Below are 25,175 nucleotides of genomic sequence, written 5' to 3' on the forward strand. Positions count from 1 at the left end.
GGGTCTAGAGCAAAATAAAAACTGTGACCATTAGGTTAAACACAGGCCCCTGCAGCGGACGGCTTCGTCCACTGAGCCACCAGACCTGACACACACACACACACACCTCTCTCTCTCTCTCTCTCTCTCTCGCCCTCTGTCACCCTCACTCTGACTGTCTCTCTCTCTCTGTCTCACTCCCTCCCTCTCTCACCCTCTCTCTCTCTCTCTCTCTCTCTCTCTCTCTCTCTCTCTCTCTCTCTCTCTCTCTCTCTCTCTCTCCCTCCCTCTGTCTCTCTCCCTCCCTCTGTCTCTCTCCCTCCCTCTGTCTCTCTCCCTCTGTCTCCCTCCCTCCGACTGTCTCTCTCCCGCTGTCTTTTTCTCTCCCTCCCTGTCTGTCTCCCTCTGTCTGTCACCCTCTTTCAACCTCCTTCTGTCTCCCTCCTTCTGTCTCCCTCCTTCTGTCTCCCTCCTTCTGTCTCCCTCCTTCTGTCTCCCTCCTTCTGTCTCCCTCCTTCTGTCTCCCTCCCGCTCTCTGTCTCCTTCCCGCTCTCTGTCTCCTTCCCGCTCTCTGTCTCCTTCCCGCTCTCTGTCTCCTTCCCGCTCTCTGTCTCCTTCCCGCTCTCTGTCTCCTTCCCGCTCTCTGTCTCCTTCCCGCTCTCTGTCTCCTTCCCGCTCTCTGTCTCCTTCCCGCTCTCTGTCTCCTTCCCGCTCTCTGTCTCCTTCCCGCTCTCTGTCTCCTTCCCGCTCTGTCTCCTTCCCGCTCTCTGTCTCCTTCCCGCTCTCTGTCTCCTTCCCGCTCTCTGTCTCCTTCCCGCTCTCTGTCTCTTTCCCGCTCTCCGTCTCCTTCCCGCTCTGTCTCCTTCCCGCTCTGTCTCCTTCCCGCTCTGTCTCCTTCCCGCTCTGTCTCCTTCCCGCTCTGTCTCCTTCCCGCTCTGTCTCCTTCCCGCTCTGTCTCCTTCCCGCTCTGTCTCCTTCCCGCTCTGTCTCCTTCCCGCTGTCTGTCTTCTTCCCTCTCTCTGTCTCCTTCCCTCTCTCTGTCTCCTTCCCTCTCTCTGTCTCCTTCCCTCTCTCTGTCTCCTTCCCTCTCTCTGTCTCCTTCCCTCTCTCTGTCTCCTTCCCTCTCTCTGTCTCCTTCCCTCTCTCTGTCTCCTTTCCTTTCTCGGTCTCCTTCCCTCTCTCGGTCTCCTTCCCTCTCTCGGTCTCCTTCCCTCTCTCGGTCTCCTTCCCTCTCTCGGTCTTCTTCCCTCTGTCTCTCTCTCCCTCTGTCTCCCTCTGTCTCCCTCTCCCTGTCCCTCTGTCTCCCTCTCTCTGTCTCTCCCTCTCTCTGTCTCTCCCTCTGTCTCCCTCTCCCTCTGTCTCCCTCTCCCTCTGTCTCCCTCTCTCTGTCTCCCTCTCTGTCTCCCTCTCTCTGTCTCCCTCTCTCTGTCTCCCTCTCCCTGTCTCTCTCCTCCTGTCCCTCTCCCTCGGTCTCCCTCCGTCCCTCTCTGTCTCCTTCCCTCTCTCTGTCTCCTTCCCTCTCTCTCCCTCCCTCTGTCTCCCTCTGTCTCTCTCCCTCTGTCTCCCTCCCTCCGACTGTCTCTCTCCCGCTGTCTTTTTCTCTCCCTCCCTGTCTGTCTCCCTCTGTCTGTCACCCTCTTTCAACCTCCTTCTGTCTCCCTCCTTCTGTCTCCCTCCTTCTGTCTCCCTCCTTCTGTCTCCCTCCTTCTGTCTCCCTCCTTCTGTCTCCCTCCCGCTCTCTGTCTCCTTCCCGCTCTGTCTCCTTCCCGCTCTCTATCTCCTTCCCGCTCTGTCTCCTTCCCTCTCTCTGTCTCCTTCCCTCTCTCTGTCTCCTTCCCTCTCTCTGTCTCCTTCCCTCTCTCTGTCTCCTTCCCTCTCTCTGTCTCCTTCCCTCTCTCTGTCTCCTTCCCTCTCTCGGTCTCCTTCCCTCTCTCGGTCTCCTTCCCTCTCTCGGTCTCCTTCCCTCTCTCGGTCTCCTTCCCTCTCTCGGTCTCCTTCCCTCTCTCGGTCTTCTTCCCTCTGTCTCCCTCTGTCTCTCTCTCCCTCTGTCTCCCTCTCCCTGTCCCTCTGTCTCCCTCTCTCTGTCTCTCCCTCTCTCTGTCTCTCCCTCTGTCTCCCTCTCCCTCTGTCTCCCTCTCCCTCTGTCTCCCTCTCTCTGTCTCCCTCTCTGTCTCCCTCTCTCTGTCTCCCTCTCCCTGTCTCCCTCTCCCTGTCTCTCTCCTCCTGTCCCTCTCCCTCGGTCTCCCTCCGTCCCTCTCTGTCTCCTTTCCTCTCTCTGTCTCCTTCCCTCTCTCTCCCTCCCTCTGTCTCCCTCCCTCTGTCTCTCTCCCTTTGTCTCCCTCCCTCCGACTGTCTCTCTCCCGCTGTCTTTTTCTCTCCCTCCCTGTCTGTCTCCCTCTGTCTGTCACCCTCTTTCAACCTCCTTCTGTCTCCCTCCTTCTGTCTCCCTCCTTCTGTCTCCCTCCTTCTGTCTCCCTCCTTCTGTCTCCCTCCCGCTCTCTGTCTCCTTCCCGCTCTCTGTCTCCTTCCCGCTCTCTGTCTCCTTCCCGCTCTCTGTCTCCTTCCCGCTCTGTCTCCTTCCCTCTCTCTGTCTCCTTCCCTCTCTCTGTCTCCTTCCCTCTCTCTGTCTCCTTCCCTCTCTCTGTCTCCTTCCCTCTCTCTGTCTCCTTCCCTCTCTCTGTCTCCTTCCCTCTCTCTGTCTCCTTCCCTCTCTCTGTCTCCTTCCCTCTCTCGGTCTCCTTCCCTCTCTCGGTCTTCTTCCCTCTGTCTCTCTCTCCCTCTGTCTCCCTCTCCCTGTCCCTCTGTCTCCCTCTCTCTGTCTCTCCCTCTGTCTCCCTCTCTCTGTCTCTCCCTCTGTCTCCCTCTCCCTCTGTCTCTCCCTCTGTCTCCCTCTCCCTCTGTCTCTCCCTCTGTCTCCCTCTCCCTCTGTCTCTCCCTCTGTCTCCCTCTCCCTCTGTCTCCCTCTCTCTGTCTCCCTCTGTCTGTCACCCTCTTTCAACCTCCTTCTGTCTCCCTCCTTCTGTCTCCCTCCTTCTGTCTCCCTCCTTCTGTCTCCCTCCTTCTGTCTCCCTCCCGCTCTCTGTCTCCTTCCCGCTCTGTCTCCTTCCCGCTCTCTATCTCCTTCCCGCTCTGTCTCCTTCCCTCTCTCTGTCTCCTTCCCTCTCTCTGTCTCCTTCCCTCTCTCTGTCTCCTTCCCTCTCTCTGTCTCCTTCCCTCTCTCTGTCTCCTTCCCTCTCTCTGTCTCCTTCCCTCTCTCGGTCTCCTTCCCTCTCTCGGTCTCCTTCCCTCTCTCGGTCTCCTTCCCTCTCTCGGTCTCCTTCCCTCTCTCGGTCTCCTTCCCTCTCTCGGTCTTCTTCCCTCTGTCTCCCTCTGTCTCTCTCTCCCTCTGTCTCCCTCTCCCTGTCCCTCTGTCTCCCTCTCTCTGTCTCTCCCTCTCTCTGTCTCTCCCTCTGTCTCCCTCTCCCTCTGTCTCCCTCTCCCTCTGTCTCCCTCTCTCTGTCTCCCTCTCTGTCTCCCTCTCTCTGTCTCCCTCTCCCTGTCTCCCTCTCCCTGTCTCTCTCCTCCTGTCCCTCTCCCTCGGTCTCCCTCCGTCCCTCTCTGTCTCCTTTCCTCTCTCTGTCTCCTTCCCTCTCTCTCCCTCCCTCTGTCTCCCTCCCTCTGTCTCTCTCCCTTTGTCTCCCTCCCTCCGACTGTCTCTCTCCCGCTGTCTTTTTCTCTCCCTCCCTGTCTGTCTCCCTCTGTCTGTCACCCTCTTTCAACCTCCTTCTGTCTCCCTCCTTCTGTCTCCCTCCTTCTGTCTCCCTCCTTCTGTCTCCCTCCCGCTCTCTGTCTCCTTCCCGCTCTCTGTCTCCTTCCCGCTCTCTGTCTCCTTCCCGCTCTCTGTCTCCTTCCCGCTCTGTCTCCTTCCCTCTCTCTGTCTCCTTCCCTCTCTCTGTCTCCTTCCCTCTCTCTGTCTCCTTCCCTCTCTCTGTCTCCTTCCCTCTCTCTGTCTCCTTCCCTCTCTCTGTCTCCTTCCCTCTCTCTGTCTCCTTCCCTCTCTCTGTCTCCTTCCCTCTCTCGGTCTCCTTCCCTCTCTCGGTCTTCTTCCCTCTGTCTCTCTCTCCCTCTGTCTCCCTCTCCCTGTCCCTCTGTCTCCCTCTCTCTGTCTCTCCCTCTGTCTCCCTCTCTCTGTCTCTCCCTCTGTCTCCCTCTCCCTCTGTCTCTCCCTCTGTCTCCCTCTCCCTCTGTCTCTCCCTCTGTCTCCCTCTCCCTCTGTCTCCCTCTCTCTGTCTCCCTCTCCCTGTCTCTCTCCTCCTGTCCCTCTCCCTCGGTCTCCCTCCGTCCCTCTCTGTCTCCTTCCCTCTCTCTGTCTCCTTCCCTCTCTCTGTCTCCTTCCCTCTCTCTCCCTCCCCCTGTCTCCCTCCCCCTGTCTCCCTCCCCCTGTCTCCCTCCCCCTGTCTCCCTCCCCCGTCTCCCTCCCCCTGTCTCCCTCCCCCTGTCTCCCTCCCCCTGTCTCCCTCCCCCTGTCTCCCTCCCCCTGTCTCCCTCCCCCTGTCTCCCTCCCCCTGTCTCCCTCCCCCTGTCTCCCTCCCCCTGTCTCCCTCCCTCTGTCTCCCTCTCCCTCTGTCTCCCTCTCCCTCTGTCTCCCTCTCCCTCTGTCTCCCTCTCCCTCTGTCTCCCTCTCCCTCTGTCTCCCTCTCCCTCTGTCTCCCTCTCCCTCTGTCTCCCTCTCCCTCTCCCTCTGTCTCCCTCTCCCTCCGTCTCCCCCTCCCTCTCTGTCTCCATTTATAGACTTCTGTCTATTAAACCTTTATGTAAAGACTGTACACTTCTAAATGATAGCCCTTCAGGAAGTGATCCTGTATTGAAGGAGATAGGAGAGGGACTTCACGACCACCACTGATTTAAATGATGCCTATTTTCACATTGCAGTGCTTTCATTTCTCAGTTTTATCTTCTTTTTGCGGCAAGCGAACATATTCCCAATCTAGTCTTGCGTTGCGGAATAATGTCAACGACATGGGTGTTTACAAATTGTTTGGCAGTGGTTGCGGCACATTTACATGGTGAAAGTACTCATGAATATCATAAGTCCATAATTAGATGGCTGGTGTAGGAGAGCACAGCTCAAAAATGCCATTTACTGGCTCAAAAACTTTGCTACTCAATCTTGGATTTAATACCACGGTCAAAAAGTCACATCTGCATTCCTAGCAAATACAGAATTTTCTGGATGCAACTCTCAATTTATTATAGAAAAGGTTTGTGGGAAGTGGATGTGCCCCAAGGGTTAAAGTGGTTGACCTCGAAGCTGGGGAACTGGGTTTCCTGTCTTAGCAAGGACACTTAACATCCTGTGATTCTGCAAATCTCTTAATCTCACTGAGCCTAACAAAATGTATGTGTCTGTCTGTAATGCAACTGGTGCTCATGTGAAGCACTCTGATACCTTCGGGTTGAGTTCGCGCTATATGAAACTTCCTAAAAATAAATAAGATTAAACAAAAAAGGTTCACAGCCTGCATCTTAAATGCTCACTTTTCCCAGTGTCCGTCCCGCAAAGTCCAGCTTGTACACAAGATATCCCTTTATTCCCTGTTAATGCTTATCAGTGTGCCTGCCTAATCAGTTATCTCTTTTGTTCCATTAAATGTGCACTGCAATTTGCTGTCTAGACTTGATACGGGCTCAGTAACTGGGTTTATCTGCTTTTGCACACAAGCGCCTCTGCTACTGACAAATCTATCAATTTTAGTTGACACTTTCATGTTGTCAACAGTTGGTTTGATTGCCATGTGTATCTACATCTTGGCTAGAGGCCTTGTGCAGCATGGTGTGATTGGCCTCAAGACCACAATTGCATTCCAGATAATGGGATTTTGCTGCACCACATTTGTAGGTGCTTTCAGGGGAAAATATTTAACACTTACCCTTGTAGAGTATCTTGTGGTTGTTCAGTGTTGATCCTCCGAGGCAAAGTCTTCATTTCTAACAGCAGCGGTGCGTCCATTGGGGCGTAGGGGCGTAGCCCCACTAAGCAGCCCCACTAAAATTATTTTTATTTTAGTAAAATAAAAATTGATCGCGAGCGTTACAGGAGACACCTGACTTTTCCGGAGTGCTTAGGGGGAGGGGTTGGGTGGGGGGCTGGGCCTGCTGCAGCTTGAGTGACAGTCCACTCAGCTGCAGCAGTACTGCGCAAGTAAATTTCAGGCTAGCACCTAGCGCAAGCATGCGCAGATGCAGCCCCTGCTGAAGTTCCCCTTGAGAGAGTACCAGGGGGCGGGCCGCAGCCCCCGGGGTTTCAAAGGGAGAAAGGGCGAGCAGTCTGGTGCCCCCCTTGCCGCCAGGATTGGCTGGTCCAGTGCAGGCCAATCCCTGTCTGACTTTGACTCCCGCCGCTGTGACGTGTAGCCTCAGCCTGGCGTGCGCAGGCAGCAGGCAAGCAGCAGACCGTGTGTGACTCCCCCCGCCTCACCGTCACCGGCGTCACAGTCAGGGTGCAGTACAGGTAAGGAAAGTTATCCAGAGTCTAAACCGCCCTTTATATAGGGTGACCAGACGTCCGGGTTTTCCCCGGACAGTCCCCGTTTTTTGAAAAGTGTCCCGACACTTTTCTCTAAAGTAGAGATATGTCCGGGTTTTAGCATACCCCCGCCGCGGGCCTTCCAGCAACAGGCAGAGTGGCGCTGCAGGGGCTTTGATAAGGGGTGAATAACAACAAAGCCTCATTAGCACTAAAATGGTATTTTAAATACCTCTTCAGTGCTCGGGTGCGGCTGTGTGTGTCCCCTGGAAGCTGTCTCCCCCCAGGCACACACAGACGACGGAGGGGGGGGGCGGGATTCAGAGGGTCTTCTATGTGAGAAAAAAATATATATAAGCATCTCCCTTTCAAACATATGCATTGCGGCTATATGGTCTACTCCTTGCCTACTCACATACTGTCAGTTGAGAAAGGGTAGTAATGAGAGAGCACAAATCTGAAAAATTTATAAGTACACCATATTTACAAGCACGTAGTGTTAGTTTAAATTTTATTGCACACGAGTGTCATATTCATAGAGTGAACTTATATAAGAGTGTTTAGCTAGCATAGAGGTACTTATAGCAGTATGGAAACTAATGTAGAAATGTTAGAATGATGTGAAACTTCACGTTTCTCATGTTAAGTGATTGTGTGTAAAGGAAATGAAACCTAGCAAACCAATGAGAATGTGTAGGCCGCAGGGCAATTCACAGTAAAGATAAAGTGCTGCTGAACTGATGTGAGACGTGGTTAACATTGTTTTTAGAAGTATTTAATCATAGAATTGAAATATATGTTTTATATAGATGTGTTGCATTATACTATAGTAATACGTGTTAGTTAAAATACTGTTTAAACCAAAGAAAGGAAATGTTTTAGAAGGCAGAGACCCGCTTTATGTAAATCAACTAGGCCTGAAAAGACCAAGTCATTCTCTTTGATCTAAAATGTGCTCGTTAGGGGAAAGTTGTGCTAGGCACTAACTGAGAATCCTTACACATGTTTTATGGTCCGAGATATGATGGAGGTTGGAATTTGAGGCCCACAGTGTATGTGTCTGTCGCAGGTGCGAGGAGCCCTAATCAGTACTATGATGAACGGTTCCTTTGTTCAAGAGAGCCAGGCGCAGGCCTGGAGGAGTCTTCAGGAATTTTAGGGGGTACTGTCTCGCTGAAGAAGAAGCCTGGGAAGCAAGGTCAACTTTAATGAAGAGTCCCGAGGAGCACCAGTACGGAATTTGCCGCTCAAAACTGCACCACGTGAGAGGCGTCTCAAGGGGCGTTCCTATTGGAAATGTGATTTTGTATTAGGGAAAGCACCCCGGGGTGGAGTTAGGGCAGATGATCTGAGAAGCCTTAGAGAGCGGATGGGTAGGCAGATAGAGAACTGAAAGAAACCAACTTGGTTCAGAGACTAGGAGAAGTGTGTGATCTTCTTTGGAAGTCACCACTGCTGACACCTTTTTAGGTAAAAATCTTGTTAAGTAGGGATGTCACTTAGTCTAGTGTAGGGACAGACTAACTTATATCTTTCTTTTCTGTAAATGACTCTCAAGTTGCAACTCACAGCGATTCTTGCAACACTCATGTTCTTTGAGATATTTTTGATAATTTCCTTTTGCCGATTGAGAATATTCAGAGAGTACCTTTTTGTACTAATACCTGTATACCTTTTGAATCTTATTCTGAGATGTTTGTATCTCCAGATACTTTTGACTTTGAATTAAAACTTTTTAACCTTTCCCAGAGCTTAAGTGGTTCTTTAGAGTGGTTTAAGTTCCTAATTGACTAACCTAGTAGTAGATTGTCTTTTACTCAATGACAGGTACCAACGATTCAGTCGACATGATTAGGGATCTGGTAAGGTAACTAGAGACCAGAAACCCCGCGTTAACAGTAACATGCTTGCAAACTTTGTCAGAGCTGTGCTCACCTCCTCTGATGCACTGATTATGAGTCTCATCTTTACCTAATACATCCAGTTTTGATTTCAATATTAAAGCCTTATCGTAGGAACAATCGGGATTATTGCTTGTAACATCTTCAAAGATATACGGCAATGAAGAAGGCAGAAAACATAATACTCTCATTGCTGAACAGAATTATTTGTTACACAAACTCCTTTTTTGCTCCTCTCCCTACCGACCCATCTACCAGTTTTGACAGACTAGGTTCTGTGCCTCTTAATATTACAACTGATTATGGAAGAAGGGGACATGTTCTCTGCACTCTGCTCTTATTATTACGTAAGTGGTCTGTTTCAGTGTGGCACAGCTCATGGGCGTTATGGGACTCCGTGGTGAGGTTTCAGGTAAGCATCAGGGCATTAATCAGGCCTGACAGAACACAAGGCATAAACTTGGCCAGACGTCAGACCAGTCAAGGAAGCTTTCACAAGGATCACAGTAGCTGGTCACGTCACGTGCACTTGACCGCTGAGCTATTGATTTGTTGTTATACAAATATGCACTTTTAATGTTGCCAGACCTAATTAAATGAGCATGCCAACCGCCGAGCTGGCACTCTTCTGTAAGTTAACGATTAACAATTTAAACCTGTTTTTGAAATGTGGTTTTTGGCTGAAGCTCCTGCTGTAAGGGGCAGCCACCTCGCGGGTGATTGCTTGGTGGATGTTGTGTGTTGCTCCTGCAATGCACCTCACTGAAATCTACCATGGACATTTGGGTTTATTTTTATAGGCTGACACACTAACTATTGAACCGTATGAGATAAATGTGTCTGTGGTCCAGAACTTGAAATCATTTAACTGTGTAATTCTACCTATCATCTTGCACCTGAAAATCTGTCCAACGGTATTGTTTACTTCTACAGCAAGGCATCGCTGCCTGCTCAAAGTTGTAGCAGGCAGTGCTTGTCATAAATGGATGTACCGAGTACTGAATTCTGACCCAGCTTCTCCTCAAAATGCTGGCAAAGGTTTGCTGCATAATAATGTTGTATTTGAAATCCTTTAAAATAATTGTAATGGGAAGAATGCCATTTACTGCATTTCTCGAAGTTCGCTTGGATTGAAAAATATCTATTAGGACTCGACTAGTATAGTGTGATTGATAATGCTAGAGCAGGAAGTTGGACTACTTTGTAAACTAGATTAAAGCAGCATACCATGTGACTTCCGGCTAGTTTTGTACCTGCTTTTAGGCAGTTGGAGGAGGGGTGCAGCGTGGTTGTAAGTGTGTCACTGCTGCCATCTTTCATTAGAAATCCAGCAAGAGTGGCATATTGGGTCTTGAAAGTACTGCAGAGCCTCGTCCAAGAACCAAACCCACACTACCGTCTTGAGACAACCCACAGTACTTTCCATGAGCACAATCTCTTTAGTGGCAACCCCTATGGCCCGCTTAAGGATGCTGCTGATAGCAGTGGTAGTGCTGTTGTAGGTTTATAATAAGTATATGGAATGTTTGATTTGTTAATATGACTTTATGCAAATCTTTGTTAAATTTAAGATTTGTATTCGTATTGTTTCTTTTTATTTGTTTGTATTATCAGAGTTGCTTAATATATAACCCAGTGTTATTCTCAGCGTTGTGTATCCCCAAACCACTACAATATCACAATTATACACCATTAAATATTTTCTTTTAAAAAAATTGTGGTGCTCGGTAGCCGTCAAAGGTAAACCAAAATAACAAAACATTTCCCAGAAGAACTTGTGGTCTGGTTTATGCATGATTAAAGGAAACAATGGGTTTAGAAATGTAAAATGTTTAACATCACGCAAATTGGTTTGGTCTGTCAGAAAATCCATACATTCTATGAGCAGTAATGTACACACAGCAAGAATGTAGAGGTCAGATCCATTTAACTCGGACACTACCCAGCTTTGCTGCACCCTGTGCATTTGTGGATAGTCCTTTTGGCAAAGGGCCCTTCAATGGGTGAATAAGGTGGGTTATTGGGTCCAGTGTGTTGGCCTTGGGTTTGCAGCAGCCCCGGGATCACGGTGCATTGGAAAGAAAAGCTGCCAAGAAGCCCTATAGAAGCTTTCACATTTACATCATTCTGCACACTGTGGCTTGTAACCTCTACGAAAACAAAACCTAAACAATTCAGTTCAATGGAAAATGCCCTTGTGAGCCATGGGCATGGAGGAGTGCGGGGGAGGGAGTGGAGAGGGGCATTGCACACCTGGGCACCACCAATACAGGAAAATATTAAAACGATTTAAGAATGAAAGCAACATTTTTTCTTCTTTGTCACAGACCCTTATGGAACCCACAGAATGTTGGTCCGGGGAGAGGGAGACAGAGGGAGGGAGACGGAGACAGAGGGAGACAGACAGAGAGGGAGACAGAGAGAGGGAGTGAGACAGAGGGAGACAGACAGGGAGGGAGACAGAGAGTAAGACAGAGGAAGGGAGACTGAGGCGGTCGGGGGGAGGCAGTAGGACGGAGGCAGTTGAGGGAGGCAGTTGGAGAGGGAGACATTCAGAGAGAGACAGATGGAGGGAGAGGCCACTTCTGCCATGGATTCCCTCACTAGTACCCTTTAACAGTGCCCCTCAAGTCTCCATAACCACTGTCTCTCAGATTTCTATGTCTGACAGCTGTCACATAGTCCTACTTTCACGTTGATGGTTACTGCAAACTGTAGCCCTACTTCTATGTCTATGACCTGTCCCCGTTTTTTGTTTTGAGAATCTGGTCACCCTACCTTTATAAGGCAAAGCAATCGTGCGATTGAGGCATTTGGTTCTGGATGATGGATGCGGAATTGGGTTTGGAAATGTTTCTACAACAGTTTTAATCTGCCGAGATTGGAGTTATTTAATTATTGCAGTCAGTGAGTTGGTCGTTCGGCCCGTGTAATGTTCGGTTCGCTCCTAATGACCGAGGACTGTGGTCTCTAGGCCTTTCATGGTTTCATAGTGACCTAGTTCCAACCCCCGCCACCATGCCTGAGAGAATGGTATAGTCAGAGTGCATGGAATCATATAGCACCCAAAGCGGGAGAGTCTAGGAGCTTCTGCACTGAGATGCAGGTTGGTTAGAACAAAGGTTGGGGGCGCTACCTAGATTTATTGGGACAGGCCAGTTTTCCCCTAAGTCTAAGTGAGTTCCTAAAGGCCCCCTGTATAGACAAAAACTACTGAGGGGGCAGCTTGTCTTCAACTGTGTATGCTTTCGTATTTTATTTATGCATTTTTAAGAAGTGAAGAAGTATCAATGTTGAGTTTGTTAATCAAACTCAATTCACGACTATTTAACGTATATCAGAGTAAATTATTATCAGATAAGCCAGCTAGAATAGTGCACAGTTCATGGTGTGTGAAGAAATATGTTAGCAGTTTTAACCTCAGATCCATAATGTTGCAAAAAGATGGAAGTTTGCACTATGTGCTTTATTATGTGGAGGCTCAGTGGGTTAATGCACATACTCAAATGGTCTGTGTTTGACCTCATGGTCACAGGTTCCAATCCTGGGTCTCCAGTCAGCCTTTCATCCTCCAGAGGTCGACAAAATGAGTACCATTGAATTGGGTAACTTTAATCATCTGTTATTTCAGCTCCAAGATACCCTTCCGTTATGTTACCACAAGGTGTAGATTGATTAGACTAAATGTATCACAGCACTAATATAACGAAGTTGAGGGGGGGTCATTGTTCACACCAAGGAAACAAACAAAGTTGATGGTTATTATAATCCTGAAGGAGCGAGGGGGGAGGGGGAGTGGGAGTCGGAGGGCACGCCCACTTGCATTGTCAGCATATAAACCCCCACCCCCTTCCCAAAACTGCAGCCCCTGTTCCCCTTCTCTGCATTAGGAGAGTACACAAGGGAGATGGAAGTCCGAGCGGGTCATATTTTGAGGTGTAGGATGATAAGTGTGCCAGACTGGGACCTTCTGTGTTCAGGTATCAGGATAGAAACACGCAGCCACAGGTGAAATGGAAAATTACACCAGAGACTGGGGCCACACAAAAATATATGATCAGCAAAATAATCAGCGAGTTAACGTTGCATTTTTTTTTTATTTTCCCTTGCACAATCGACATGACAAAACCTTGCTCTCCAATGTGCATGAATTCCAAAAAACAACCTCCCTGATTTTCCACAAACTTGTGCCTCTGCTAGTCTTAATTATTATTCCTTTTAGTAATACAGGGTCCTATTTGAGGGAGTGTAGGACCAAGGGAATGCAGCCTTGTATTGTGGGGGATGCAGCAGGGCTCTATTTAAAGACCGCTGTGGAAGGGGATTGGCGGAGGGAGTGATTGGAGGTATGTGTTGGTGGGATAGGTCTCTAGGAGGGCTGTGAGGGCTTGGCGGATGTATATAGAGGGGCTTTGGATGGGGTTTGGGCAGTGGAGCTATAAGAAATGTGTTGGGGGCGGGGGAAGAATTGGCTAGGGATGTGTTTGGAGCGTGCTGTGGAAGTACTGGGTTGACAGAATTTGCGTTCTGGGAGAGTTTTATTGAGAGGTGTTGGTGCTATGGGAGGGATTTGTTCACAGGGTAGATTATGGGACGGTTGATGCAGGAGACCTGTAGAGGGCAGAGTGGACACTGAAGTATTCTTTTTGAGAGGAGCTAAGGATTTTGTAGCCGACGGCATATAGTCAACAAGAAAAAGCGGGGATGTTTTTACTTTTTTTAATCCATTGTTTAATGTATACATTTAGAGAGGGAAATGACTTTTTTATTCTCGAAAGGAGTAGAAGAGGGCAATGGATTTGTTAATGGTTTAGTGTCTTGTCCAGAGCATTCAGAGATAGATGCCACGTTTACACACTGTACAAGACACTTAAGTGAATGTTTTATGGCTCCTTTACCCATCATAAGGACTTGGAATGTGCATTCCGTGGCTCACAAGGGGTAGTGGAAGTGACCTGCCACCCATTGACCCCTAATGACTTGGAAGGATTGATTCTGCTCTCTGCCATCAGCCAGCAAAATCCTACTCTTTGCTTGAGGAAGGAATGGAAACCATAGAAGAGCATGCGGGGTACTTGAAGTCCTGTTTACTTCGGTTTCGCCTGAGACAAGGCATGCACTGTTGCCGAAATATTTTGTTAACAAAAAAAAAACTTTAAAACCGTCTTTTTGCTCCCTTATTACTCACCATTGATTGGCTTCCACTTTCCCGTGCTGCTGTGCAACATCCTTTCAGTTGAAAAAAACACGATGACTCCAACTCTGGCCTAGTCATAGCATCTTTTTAGGTCAAGCCTCTATTCAAGTATGGCGTTGAAGCTCTGCCCACTCTCTGCCCATATTTTTCATTGGCTTGTCATTGTCCTTTGTAAATGCTGGCTTCAGATTCGTTAATAGGCTTGTTAGTTCCTCCAGTACCGCCTTGTCTTCATTTTTAACCTCCCTTTTACTTCTGTTACACAGTACGTCTTATTTAGTCTGTAAGGACTATTTTCTTTAATGAGCTTCTCCTACTGCAGGCACGACCTAGCCTCCTGCAACATTCAGAGCGCCATGCGCGCTTTCACTTTCCAAGCAGCCGCTCCTGTCCTGTACCCTTGCCTGCTTCAGACTAGTTTTGTAGTTTGCATCTAGTAATAATTCCAGTGGCCCTGGCTATAGCACAGTGCAAAGTCATCCAGGAGATGGATTCTTGGGAGACAATATATCCAATTAATTGGTGGGTCAGACACGCGCTTTTGATTAAATGCTGAATCCAAAAATGTGTCTTATACCATGCAAGGTAATTATTGTGCATAATGTACTGTGTTTTCGGTTGAAAAGGCTGTCTTTTGTTCCCCTAGGAGGTGCTTTTAGTGTTTGGCTTGTTTTTGTCCCATGGGCCTTCCATTTGGCCACATAGGTTCCCCAGGGTGGCCCTTTGGCAGCTCTAAGCCCCATCTGCCTGACGCTCTTGCAGTTTTGACTCAGTCATAAATTGACTCCAACACAAGGCCCAGGTTACTCCCTGCGATCATTTAGTTACCAACGTGGAAATAGGAAGACTGAGAGAGCCCTGTATTATTATTATTGTTATTAATGGTTTTTATTGGGCACAGACATATCACCCTGTTGGGTCTCATGGCGCTGTTATGTATGACATTGATTGTTGGAATAAATTTGGAATGAATGACAACAAATTGTTCAGGACGGCATTTGTTTTAGCACTTTGTGAAAGCTGATAATCTAAATCATTGCGACTGACATGCCTTTATTTAATTGCCTCAAGCTGTGCATGGTGCGAGCGTGAGCCACACTGTTAAAACATGGTATTTCAATCTGGTATTTATTTTCGAAGTGGACTCGGTGTGCCCATAACTTTTAGCGTGATCTTTGTGTGCACCATGTAGCCGGTTCTTGCCACCGAGATACACATATTTAATGCAAGTGGTTGTCTTTGCCATTCAGGAGTCAGACATCACTTAAGAGGAAGTTGGCAGGTTTTGGAGGTTTTTCCAGCAGCATACATAAAATATTTGCTTCCTTTGACTCTGGTGACAGACTGCTGAGCAATGTTAAATAAATGCTTGGACTTAGGGGTTCACTTTGATGTTACGAAACTAGTGCTCATGTAAAGCCTATGTTATGCCATCTATTAATGTAATAACTGCACTTTCACAATTGCTTTATTAACCTTCCTGCTTTCTCAAATTTGCTTGAAAATGCACGATTTTTCTTCTTTTTTTTAAAAATTTTCTAGGGGGGGTTATCCCCCCAAACCCCCCTTTTGGGGTTCGGGGGTCGCTCGCTGCGGTCGCTCGCTACGGTGCTGTATGCAAATCACTTTGCGCCCCACCACTTTCAAATGTCACCCACCGCCCCTGATTTCTAAGCATCACAGTTACCATCCTGGCTTCGTTGTTAGCCAGAGAACCACTGAAAGGTGAATGGAGATAATCCCCCAAGGAAGAACAGTTGACTTCATGTTTTTCTTAAAAATATGATTCCACATTGCATATATAGATTAAGGGTGGACAGAGTTCACAGAATTGTGCTCCTCGGAATCTCACGTAGTAGGACAACCCCTCTCTGAAAGTCTGCGGAGTTTCGCTCCGCTCACCCAGCCTTATACAGCTAGTGGTACTTTTTATTTGCTTGAAATAAAAGATACAGCGACGTTAGCTTTGAAGACCATGCTAGTCCTTTTGCTGTCGGTCCTACGTCAGGGGCAGGGTGTCCTACAGGAAAATGAGGAGATTTATCACCAAGTCGATGTCTCTAGAACTCCACGAGAGCTTGGGCAATGTAATTTCAATGTTTGGAGCATATTGGAGACTTGGGTCCCATAACAAAATTAGTTTGCATTTCGCCTTATCCTGCACCTTGGAAATAGTACAAGAAATACAATAAAACTTCTGTTTTCGCGCATCATGTTTCTTACCTGCTCTCTGGCCCTGACGGTCCCGGCTGCATTTACGAAAAGCTCTGCTCGCTGCTTGAGACTGTACACCTCAAAACAATTGAGGATTATTTAAAAGCACTCACTCTGCCATCCGAGTACCCAGCGTATGCCCTAGACGAATTTTCGTGCAACCGTAGTTCAAGCGAAGCAACACCAGAAGAGGACAGGGTTGGAATGGAAGCAGTGTGGGGAGAGTGTGTGGCTTAATGTCTAGGGTGGCTAACAAGTTCCGGTTTTAGCCACTCTGCTTCATGGGATATGTAGTCTAATTAGTGTCCCGAACGTTTACTTCAGAGGGGTTTCTTTTTTTTTTCGTTTTCATTGCGGCCATATCAGTGGCGTGAGGAACATGCCAGTAACTGACTCCGCTCCGCCGGTGAGCGACAGAGGTTTTTTTTTTGCCAAAACTTCACACTCCAAGGGGAGCACGGAGGTCCCAAAACTCTTCGAACTCCGCCGGCTGAGTGTAATTCACTGCACCCAGTTAATATAGATGGCATGGTTCAAAAAAGTATTTGAGTGCTTGAGGTGCTCTATAATGTACTCTTACAAGCCTTTGTGAACCGGCACAAAAACATCAAAGATCACAGAGGACCAGTCATTTCGATTTGTACTAATGGTATATATGTACTCCTATTTTTTTTCCAGTTTTAGATGTTTTGCAGCTAATTCACAAATGCATATGAGTACATTAAAACACACCACAGGAATACTACTTTACAAACTCCAAAATGCCATTATTAATAGGCCTAGTAATATTATTTTCCATTACAGCTGCTGAAATGTGTCATTTGAGTTTGTTTTAGTTTTAGTACATTTCAATTTGTGTCCTTTTTATTTAAATTGATTACTCTTTGACACCAATCTCCTGAGAGAAATGTAATGCTCAACCCCCATATTTCCAGCAGAGGGCCAGTAATGTATGGCAATTGAGAATCCTTTTGGCAGAGCACAATTGAATCAGATCGTAATCTGAGTTTAGTCCAGTAAAAGTACACCTCCCTTCCAAGTCAGAAAACATTAGCAGATGCATAAAATCCTGCAATTCCTTTTCGATAACTTGTTTCCCTATAATATGTGAGTAGGAGTTGCCTTTCGGGGTCCAACTTATTCATTTCGATAAATAGGACTTGTAGAGGTACTGGGTGACTTTGCCCTGTGAGCCTGATGCTTACCAGGAAGTAATCTGTCTTTCAGCAAACCCCAGATAGTATAAATATTCTGGAGCTGCTTCTTTACATCAGCATAGAGTAAACTTAGTTGATTAAGATGTCAAATTCAACCACCTGCACTTTTTTAGTTCCTTCACCTTGGTACTAGTTGCTCCTGAGGTGGATCAGGGCTTCAGAATAGTTACCTTTACTCATCACAAACTGCTGACAAAGGGTAAGTTAAGCACTAGAAAGTTTGGGATTCCTGCTTTATACCAAGCAGTTCTTAAGGTAATAATAAGCCTCTCGTCTCAGCACAGAAAAGAAGGAACAGATCAAATAATTCTCTGTGCTTGATATTGAAGTCTAGCTCTGCTCCTCTTTTACAGTGCACTTCATGAGTAACGGATAGTGTAATCCAAAAAAAAAGAAGCAAGTCAGGATGAGGACTCTATGATTCCACCTCATGTTCTCATCAAATGTTCCTTGCTCCATATCTAAATTTGGCAAGGGAGCTATTCCTGTGACTCCGACCACTCATAGCAGATTAGCTAGACACCCATTGCTTGTTTCTACACACCTATCTTAACAGCTAGTGAATATAGCTTCAAACCTCTACAGTGTTCCATTTCTTCAAGTAGATGATTTGTTTTAATTGGCAACACTTTGACTAACTTTATTTTCTTAATCACTCCAATTGCATTACTTTTTTTCAGCAAAACTAACAGGAATCCCAGCACATTTCTCTATACATTTCTTTCCACCTGGGTATTCCTAGATCCAGCAGCTCATCTGACCCTGCTGTAACCCAAAGAAAGGAAAGGTCAACATTGATTCCCCTCAAAATGGTTTATTTTTATACATTTATAGTATTTATGTAGCACAATTACTGCAGTAAGATGTTATAGAGCACTATAATTGGGAGAGATAAAGGAATGTAGGAAGTAGGAAACATGACAATTGGATGTCAGTAGAAGTGGGTATGTGTTGGAAAATGAACCTCTCTGAAGGGTCACCCTATACTAATTGCCTTCCTTCACCTCCTCCATGTATGACCTTCTTTTGTTAGCTTTAGGACTCTGGGCACTTTACCACTGCTGACCAGTTTTAAAGTGCATGTGCTCTCTCCTCTAAACATAGTATAATTGGTTTACACATGTTTGGCATAGTTAATTTACTTGTAAGTCGATTGTAAAGTGGTATACCATTTACCCAGGGCCTGTACATTAAATGCTACTAGTGGGTCTGCAGCACTGAGTATGCCACCCACAGAAGTAGCCTTTCAAACCTGTCTCAGGCCTACCACTGCACGGCATGTGTGTGCATTTAACTGCCCCTTCAACTTGGCAATTAAAAACTACTTGTGAAGCTTGAAACTCCCCTTTTATTAATTACAAGGCACCGCTACGGTAAGCTATAGGTAGCCCTAAGAGCAGGGTGCTGTGTAAATGAAAGGCAGAGCATGCACTGGTATGTTTTCCATATCCGGGTAGTGACAAACAGCCTTTTTTGTTGTTCACTACTGTTAGGCATACTTCTCTCTTAAGTTAGCATTGGGAATTCCTTAATACACTTTTAAGAGGTAATTCCTTGTCAGAGAAGATTGTCGTGTAGTTTTCACCATACGGTAGGAACTGCTTGTTTGTGGACGGCGTAAACGTTGGGACGGTGGCGCTTAACGAACTGTGTAGGACTTCTGTATATTGTTACTAAGTCTTTATATAGTTTTCACACCTCTGTTGTCGGTAAATTATCAACATTAGGATGTGGTGGGTATCGGGCTAAGATCGGCCATGTCGCTCCCTCATTGCTGAGTGGACCGAGTCTAACACATGCTCTTGAGTGTAGGAGGGTGTCTTTAAACCAAATCATATGTTCTTGGTAAATTAGTGTTATCTCTATTTCTTCATATGGAATGTATTCTTTTGGGATTTCGTCCACCGTGTGGGTGTGAAATAACTGTGTGGCTTTGTCTGCAGCCGGTACTGTACCCCAAGAATAGAAGACTTCTGTCCTAAATGCTTTGTGAGCCTCAACCACAAAAGTAACATCTCCTCCCCTTGCTGGAAGGGCCATGCTGTGATAATTTTAGAGAGACTGCTTTTCTGCAGTTCTCAGGAATGTTTAATGCCCAGGGATTTCCATTTGCAGACATGATAGGTAATGAATTACAGAGAGGGTTACAGAATGGGAATACTAAATTGTTTCAAGCTTGATTTGCCTACAGCCAATACACAGGTGTTACCTATTCAGCTGAGGAGGATGTTCCCAACCACCGTGGACGTCTCCCATTTGGAGTTAAGTAGTGGTCTCTGAGAAGGCACGATTGAACTACTCAGACGATCCTCTAAATTAGAACCTAGCCAATTGTGGTGTCACCATGTAATGTTAGTTTCCACCGTATGGTAGGAACTGCTCTTTTGTGGACAGCATACATGTTGGGATGGTGCCTGACTGATTCTGTGCACCCACTCAGGACATGTTGTTCTATAGACCAGCTAGCTCACAGTGCCACCATAATACCCCCCTAAACCTAATTGACCAACAAATAGTTCTGGCACCCACTGAACATGACAACCCTACTCCCCCAGGAAGGGCAGTAACTGATCTTGAACCCTTTTGCTCAGACACTCGTGCTCTAGTATTCTCAGCAAAGAATACAAGAAATACACAACAAGACATTTTCAATGTTTATTGAATCAGCCTGATTCTTGTATAGAATATATGTGCAGCAATGATCAATAGACAGAAACAAATAAAAGGTATTAGAAGCACCAGAACAGTGAACAGAATAAAAAGCTCCACCATGGTGGCAAAACAGTGATTATATATGCAGACATATGCAACAATATATATACAATTGGTCATATTCCCACTATGCAGTCCCTAACCTAAGTGTCTAGGGTGAGTGAGTGTGTGTGTGTGTGTGTGTGTGTGTGTGTACAGCCAAGAAACCCTGTACAGGATGATCCTCCCCTGTTACCTGATGGAAAAGAATGCAAGTCCCGCCTTGGTCACAGGCTGGTTAACTTTGCAGGGAAATCAGCAAGCTGTTTGGCCGAAGCTTCAGCGTGTAGAAACCTTGCAATTATCAGCAAAGTGCTTCTCGACCTAAACACGGAAATGCTTGTTTATTTATAAAGAAAGGCATCCTTTCCAGTCCTGTGCAAGCCATCATTGTTTTGGTCTATAGATAGCCATGTCGCCCCATGGATGAAAAATAGAACAACATTTGAACAGTGTGTGTCAAGATCTTGTCCATGGTGTTCAAGAATCCTGATAATGTTAGGCAAAGCAGAATCTGTTTGCGAACCAGTGTCGGCGAATCGTATCCAACATTGTCACATGTTCAAATGTGTGTAAAAGGCTAATGTGTGAAAGGGAAAGCAACTTCAGAAAACATATCTATGATAATAGATAGCGTTGATTCTTTGTGGGGCTACCTCAAACACTTAAAAAGAGTAGCTTTTTCATGTTTCATATGTTTGTAACGATAATGGCAAACTCTTCTTACTGGTAAAGTTTGATTTAGCATTGCTATTTTAGAAATGCCACTTTTAGAAAGTGGTCCTTCGTCTGTGCTTATAACTCTGTGTGCTTTGCAGCCTGTCTCCAATACTCTGGACTGTGTACAGTTGCACTTTGTGCAGTCCCTGTAGACAGCCACAGCACAAGAAGGATAGATGTATCTGAGTACCCATCAACATACATCTGCGTTCTGATGGTCCTTCCTGGATGGAAGAGAGGGGCTAACATTTCACTTGAATAGTCAGTGACCTGTCCACACATGAAGGACTGATTACCCCCATAGATAGCCTTGCAGACATGACTAGGTTGAAAGGGATAATTGTGCACTTCGTAGAACTGATTTGAAATCACCCCCACATCTAAGGCACTTTTGGGTATAAGTACTAGGTCTCAGACCCCCTAAAATCAGACACTACTGTACTTTTAACTGAAGTTCTGCCAGAAGAACTGCTTTGCTGTTTAAAGCACTCAACTGGCCTGCTGATGTGGAAGGCCTGCTTTTCTGTTTGTAGCCCTGCTGCCTGCTGCTCTCTGACTCAGCTGAAGGAGAGATGGACTGTGTCCTCACCCAAGTGATCTCCAAGGGCTTGTTGGCTTGCCTCCTGTTGCTTGCGACTCAGGGATATCAAAGTCTCTACCCGTGCTCCTGTGCCTGGCTCACTGAAAGTGGCCCAGATACTTGCAATATGGATTTTGACACATTTCCTGTCTGTGTGTAGCAGAATTGGTGCATTGACCTGGTTGCAGGAGTAAAATCAGAGCATCAAATTGGAACCGGCCCTTTGCCTCCAGAGATGAACACATCGGACAGCATATTGATGCCGCTGCAGCTTGGTGAGATCAATACATACCCTCAACTGTGCAACAGAATCTAGTGCATCACTCGACACCTCTTGACTCCGGCACCCGTCTTCGGAGCCTTCACTGTGTGGAGAAGATTGACATCTTGTTGCTTGCATCCAGAAAAGGTGTTTTTTGCACCCGTGCCCGAATGGGTCCTGTAGCCGGCTCGTGCTTCCATGAGGTCGGCCTGAACATGGACTTTGCCCGAGTCCAGCGTAACCGTTTTAGCACTGCTTACTTCTAGGCGTTTTACTGCAGATATTCTTTTAAAATTCAGTATCTCGACTTCTATACATTGGATTATTGTTGTTTTGATCTTGTTTTGTTCACAATATTATGATCTGTATTTCTAAACCTGTGTGTAGTCTTTTTGTGGAGTATGCATAGTGTTACTGTATGTTTGTTGCACAAATACTTTACACATTGCCGCTTTCGATAAGCCTGACTGCTCTGTGCCAAGCTACCAGAGGGTGAGCACAGGTTAATTTTTAGTGTATATCTAGCTTACCCTGACTAGAAGGGTGATTCCTGCATGGCCTGTGTGCATATCTCCGCCAATCAGGAATCCCATTTCGAACAGTATGCTACCATTACAGTTGAGATTTTACTTTGTGGGACTTTACATCCAGGTAGTACATTAGAGTCTTCACATCATCGGTAGGTTTTTGAGAACTTTCTATTGCACAATTTTCCTTGATAGGTAAGTACTTTTTTATTTTGTGAAAAATAGCATATATGTTTTCATTATATATGTTTATATATGTATGCATATACCTATTTGTGTATATAGTTTTTCACTTATTATTAAAGTAATAGAATTAATACATATTTTAACCTGTATATTAAGAAAAATGTATATTAGCATAAGTAAAATATTAGTTAATAAGTATAGATTAATGTTTGTTTTTAATATATTTATAAATGATGTAGGATATTAAAATTTAGATTGTCTAATTTAAATATATTTTGGTTTTGTGGGGGGTAAGGTACTTTTAGGGTTAAAAGGTTGACAGTTTAGTAGTAAGTGGTAGGGGGTACTTAGCGGCTTTCAGTGCTCAGGGTAGGTAGTGTATAGGAAAGTAAGTTTTTTTTTAGTTCAGGGAGATTATTCCAAGTTCTAGGAACTTGACCGGAGGAAGCTTGGTTGAGAGTTTTTGATTTCTTTTTGTAATTGGGAAATCACAAAGTAGTGTTGATTTGCATCTGATGTTTACTGTCTTCCTGCAGTGTGGAGTTTGCTTCTTCCTTGGGAGGACAGATCAATCTAAACTGCCTTGTTCATGAGGGAGGTTAATTCTGCCTTGAATGTAGCCATTGGAGGTCTTTTAAACTGGGTGCAATTCTGTCGCTTGTTTATGCTCGCTTGACAAGACGTGCTCAATAGTGCAAGATCGCTCTAAGAAGTACAACAGACGTTTTGTTGGCAAGGCGTTGCTGCCATTAGTGTGAGAAAGAAACCGAGATCGAAGTTCTGTTCTCATATCTGGTGGCGAGAATCAGACTTGAGCCTCCTAGGTCTCTTTTTAGCCTGTGTTGTACTCCAAGATGGCCATAGGCCTCCTATCTGTTCCAAGGTGTTTGTTCTTTTTCCACAATGCACATTGTAAATTCACCCATACGAGTTTTACACATATCGCTCTCCTCTTATTTATTATTATTATCTTTGAATAACACTTAAATTAGTAGTGTCAGAGGGATTACCTTAGATTAGTAACATCCCCCATGATTGATATGGAACAGAAGTGCACATTCTAAGTTAAACTGCACAAGGCTGAGTTTGGAAACTCTGAAGCTCCAATAATAATTGCCTGTTAATCTTGTTTTGGGGTGTTTGGTTAGTTGACTGAAGTATGTACTGTATGATTTTGTTCACAGGCTCTAGCACAGGCAATTAAAGAAGCCAAAGAGATGCACCCTGACATGTCTGTCACACGCGTGGTGGTACATAAGGAAACTGAAGTCACTGATGATGGGGAAGAAGCCTGAACGCAAGGTAAAGAACATGAATGTGTTTGTGTAATGAGTTTAACATTACGAGGCAAGTTGCCATTAAATCCCCATTGAGCCTTCTTAGGGGGCTCAAGCAACAGAGCAAATAGAGAAAGCAGTTTACCAATTTGGAATTTCAGCTGTTTTGGTTGTTGCAGACATGTCATGGATTACTCTGTACTTAGTGGTTTTACCTATAAGTCGAAATTGTAAACCAATCTCTCTTCGGACTATATTTCTGTTCACTGTTTCCAATGAATCCCAATGGTTATGCATCCCAATCAAGCTCATTTGAATACAGGAAACTGTCAAGCTCATCTACTTAAGACTCTTTTCTTCCACTGCAACCGTTTAACAACATATTGAGCATATTTGGTTGAAATTGAGCTTTTTCTATGTTAATTTATGGAGTATGGCTGCACGCACTGAAAATAGATTACACAAGCAATATTTTCAATTACCAGATTGTGAGCATATAGTGCCACATATAATTGTTCCATTTTCTTTTGCTCTGGGTTCATAGATGTACCGGTAGTTCTTTCTTCTTGGGAAGCCATGGAATGCAAACCTAAATATACTCTATATCAGGGGTGCCCAGCATAGGTGCACGAGGGCTAGGTCATTGCCTGATTTTCTAGATTACTTCTGGCAACGTATATTAGTTCCATAGAGCTTCACTGTCTGCAGATCTTTCATACGTGGTTGTTCTAAATCTGTGACATTGATCCAGCCCAGTGTCCTTCGTGTTTGTTTTTTCTGTAAGATACTCGAGGTTTTCTATATAGATACCTGAAGTTCTCAATAAAGAAATTCAGACTAAATTAGAAATGTAATCATAAGCCATAGCTTGCTCTGACCTTTCCCATCTACTCATAGCCGGTTAACAAAGCCACCAAAGCCCTAAAATATTCCTCCATACAATATTTTTATGCCCCCACCAAAACACACACACAACATTCTGTCGTAAGTCCAACTGTCAAACCAATATCCTCACTGTTTGTATTCTCAAATCCCACATTTCTTAAAGTGGTAGTATAAGGGTGTACAGTGAGTTGGTAGCTGTCCCCTGTGTATGGGTAAACCTTGATCTTGTTATTTTGCGCATCTCGGTGGAAAAGGATCTGACTAATAACAAAAAAATACAATGTTCCTTAGTACACATGGTGACTAGAAGCAATATTGCGAAGAATAGGGCCAAAAATGTTAACTAAAAATATCGATCAGTGTAGGCGAGGAATAGACCAATGTATTGGTATCGAAAATGCAAATTATGGGGGAAGGGGCTGTCTCAAAGTGGGGAAAGATGGGCCACATGGAAGTGGGAGTAAGACAGGCACACGACATGGCATGGAATTGCTTACAGCGGCTACAGAGGAAGTGAATGTTTCTGGTTAGGGATGCCAGACTGCAGTGAAGTTCCTGGGGTGGGGGGGTGCGGTAGAAGCCAGCATGGGGAATGACCAATGGATGATGTTTGAGGAAAGAGTCATCTTAAGGCATAAGCAACTATACAGGTCACCCACTTCCAAGGGGACCCTGTGAGCGGATCATTTCTGAATTTCACAGCTTTATATTCCCAGTCTCTCCAGCCTTAAATAAACTTTGAGCTCCCAAGCAGTTGGCAATTCATTTTAAAAATGTTTCTTTCTATCTCTCTCTTCATATCACGTTACTAGTTGTTCAACCAACCTTTCTCTCTGCCTCTCTCTTTACCTCTCTTTCTCTAACTCTCTCTCTCTTTCCCTATCTACATCCCTATGTACCTAGCCCATTTCTCTATGTTGCAACTCTTTCTAGGTCAACTGTGTCTACCTCATCTCACCCTCAAAATACCTCTC

General features: G+C 45.7%; 1 protein-coding gene across 20 annotated transcripts in view; it reads left to right on the forward strand.

The window, feature by feature from the left end:
- EPB41L2 (erythrocyte membrane protein band 4.1 like 2) overlaps nucleotides 1-25,175 on the forward strand; it is a 1,174,544-nt gene that overhangs the window by 1,121,937 nt on the left and 27,432 nt on the right. For all 20 annotated transcript variants that reach the window (XM_078648868.1, XM_078648862.1, XM_078648871.1 and 17 more), the window contains one exon: nucleotides 23,224-23,341. In XM_078648868.1, coding sequence (XP_078504994.1) covers nucleotides 23,224-23,334 — 111 coding nt within the window. In that variant the 3' untranslated portion in view covers nucleotides 23,335-23,341. The remainder of the gene's footprint in view (nucleotides 1-23,223; nucleotides 23,342-25,175) is intronic.

This window comes from Lissotriton helveticus, chromosome 6 (assembly GCF_964261635.1).
Source record: "Lissotriton helveticus chromosome 6, aLisHel1.1, whole genome shotgun sequence".
In the NCBI taxonomy this organism is placed as follows: Eukaryota; Metazoa; Chordata; class Amphibia; order Caudata; family Salamandridae; genus Lissotriton; species Lissotriton helveticus.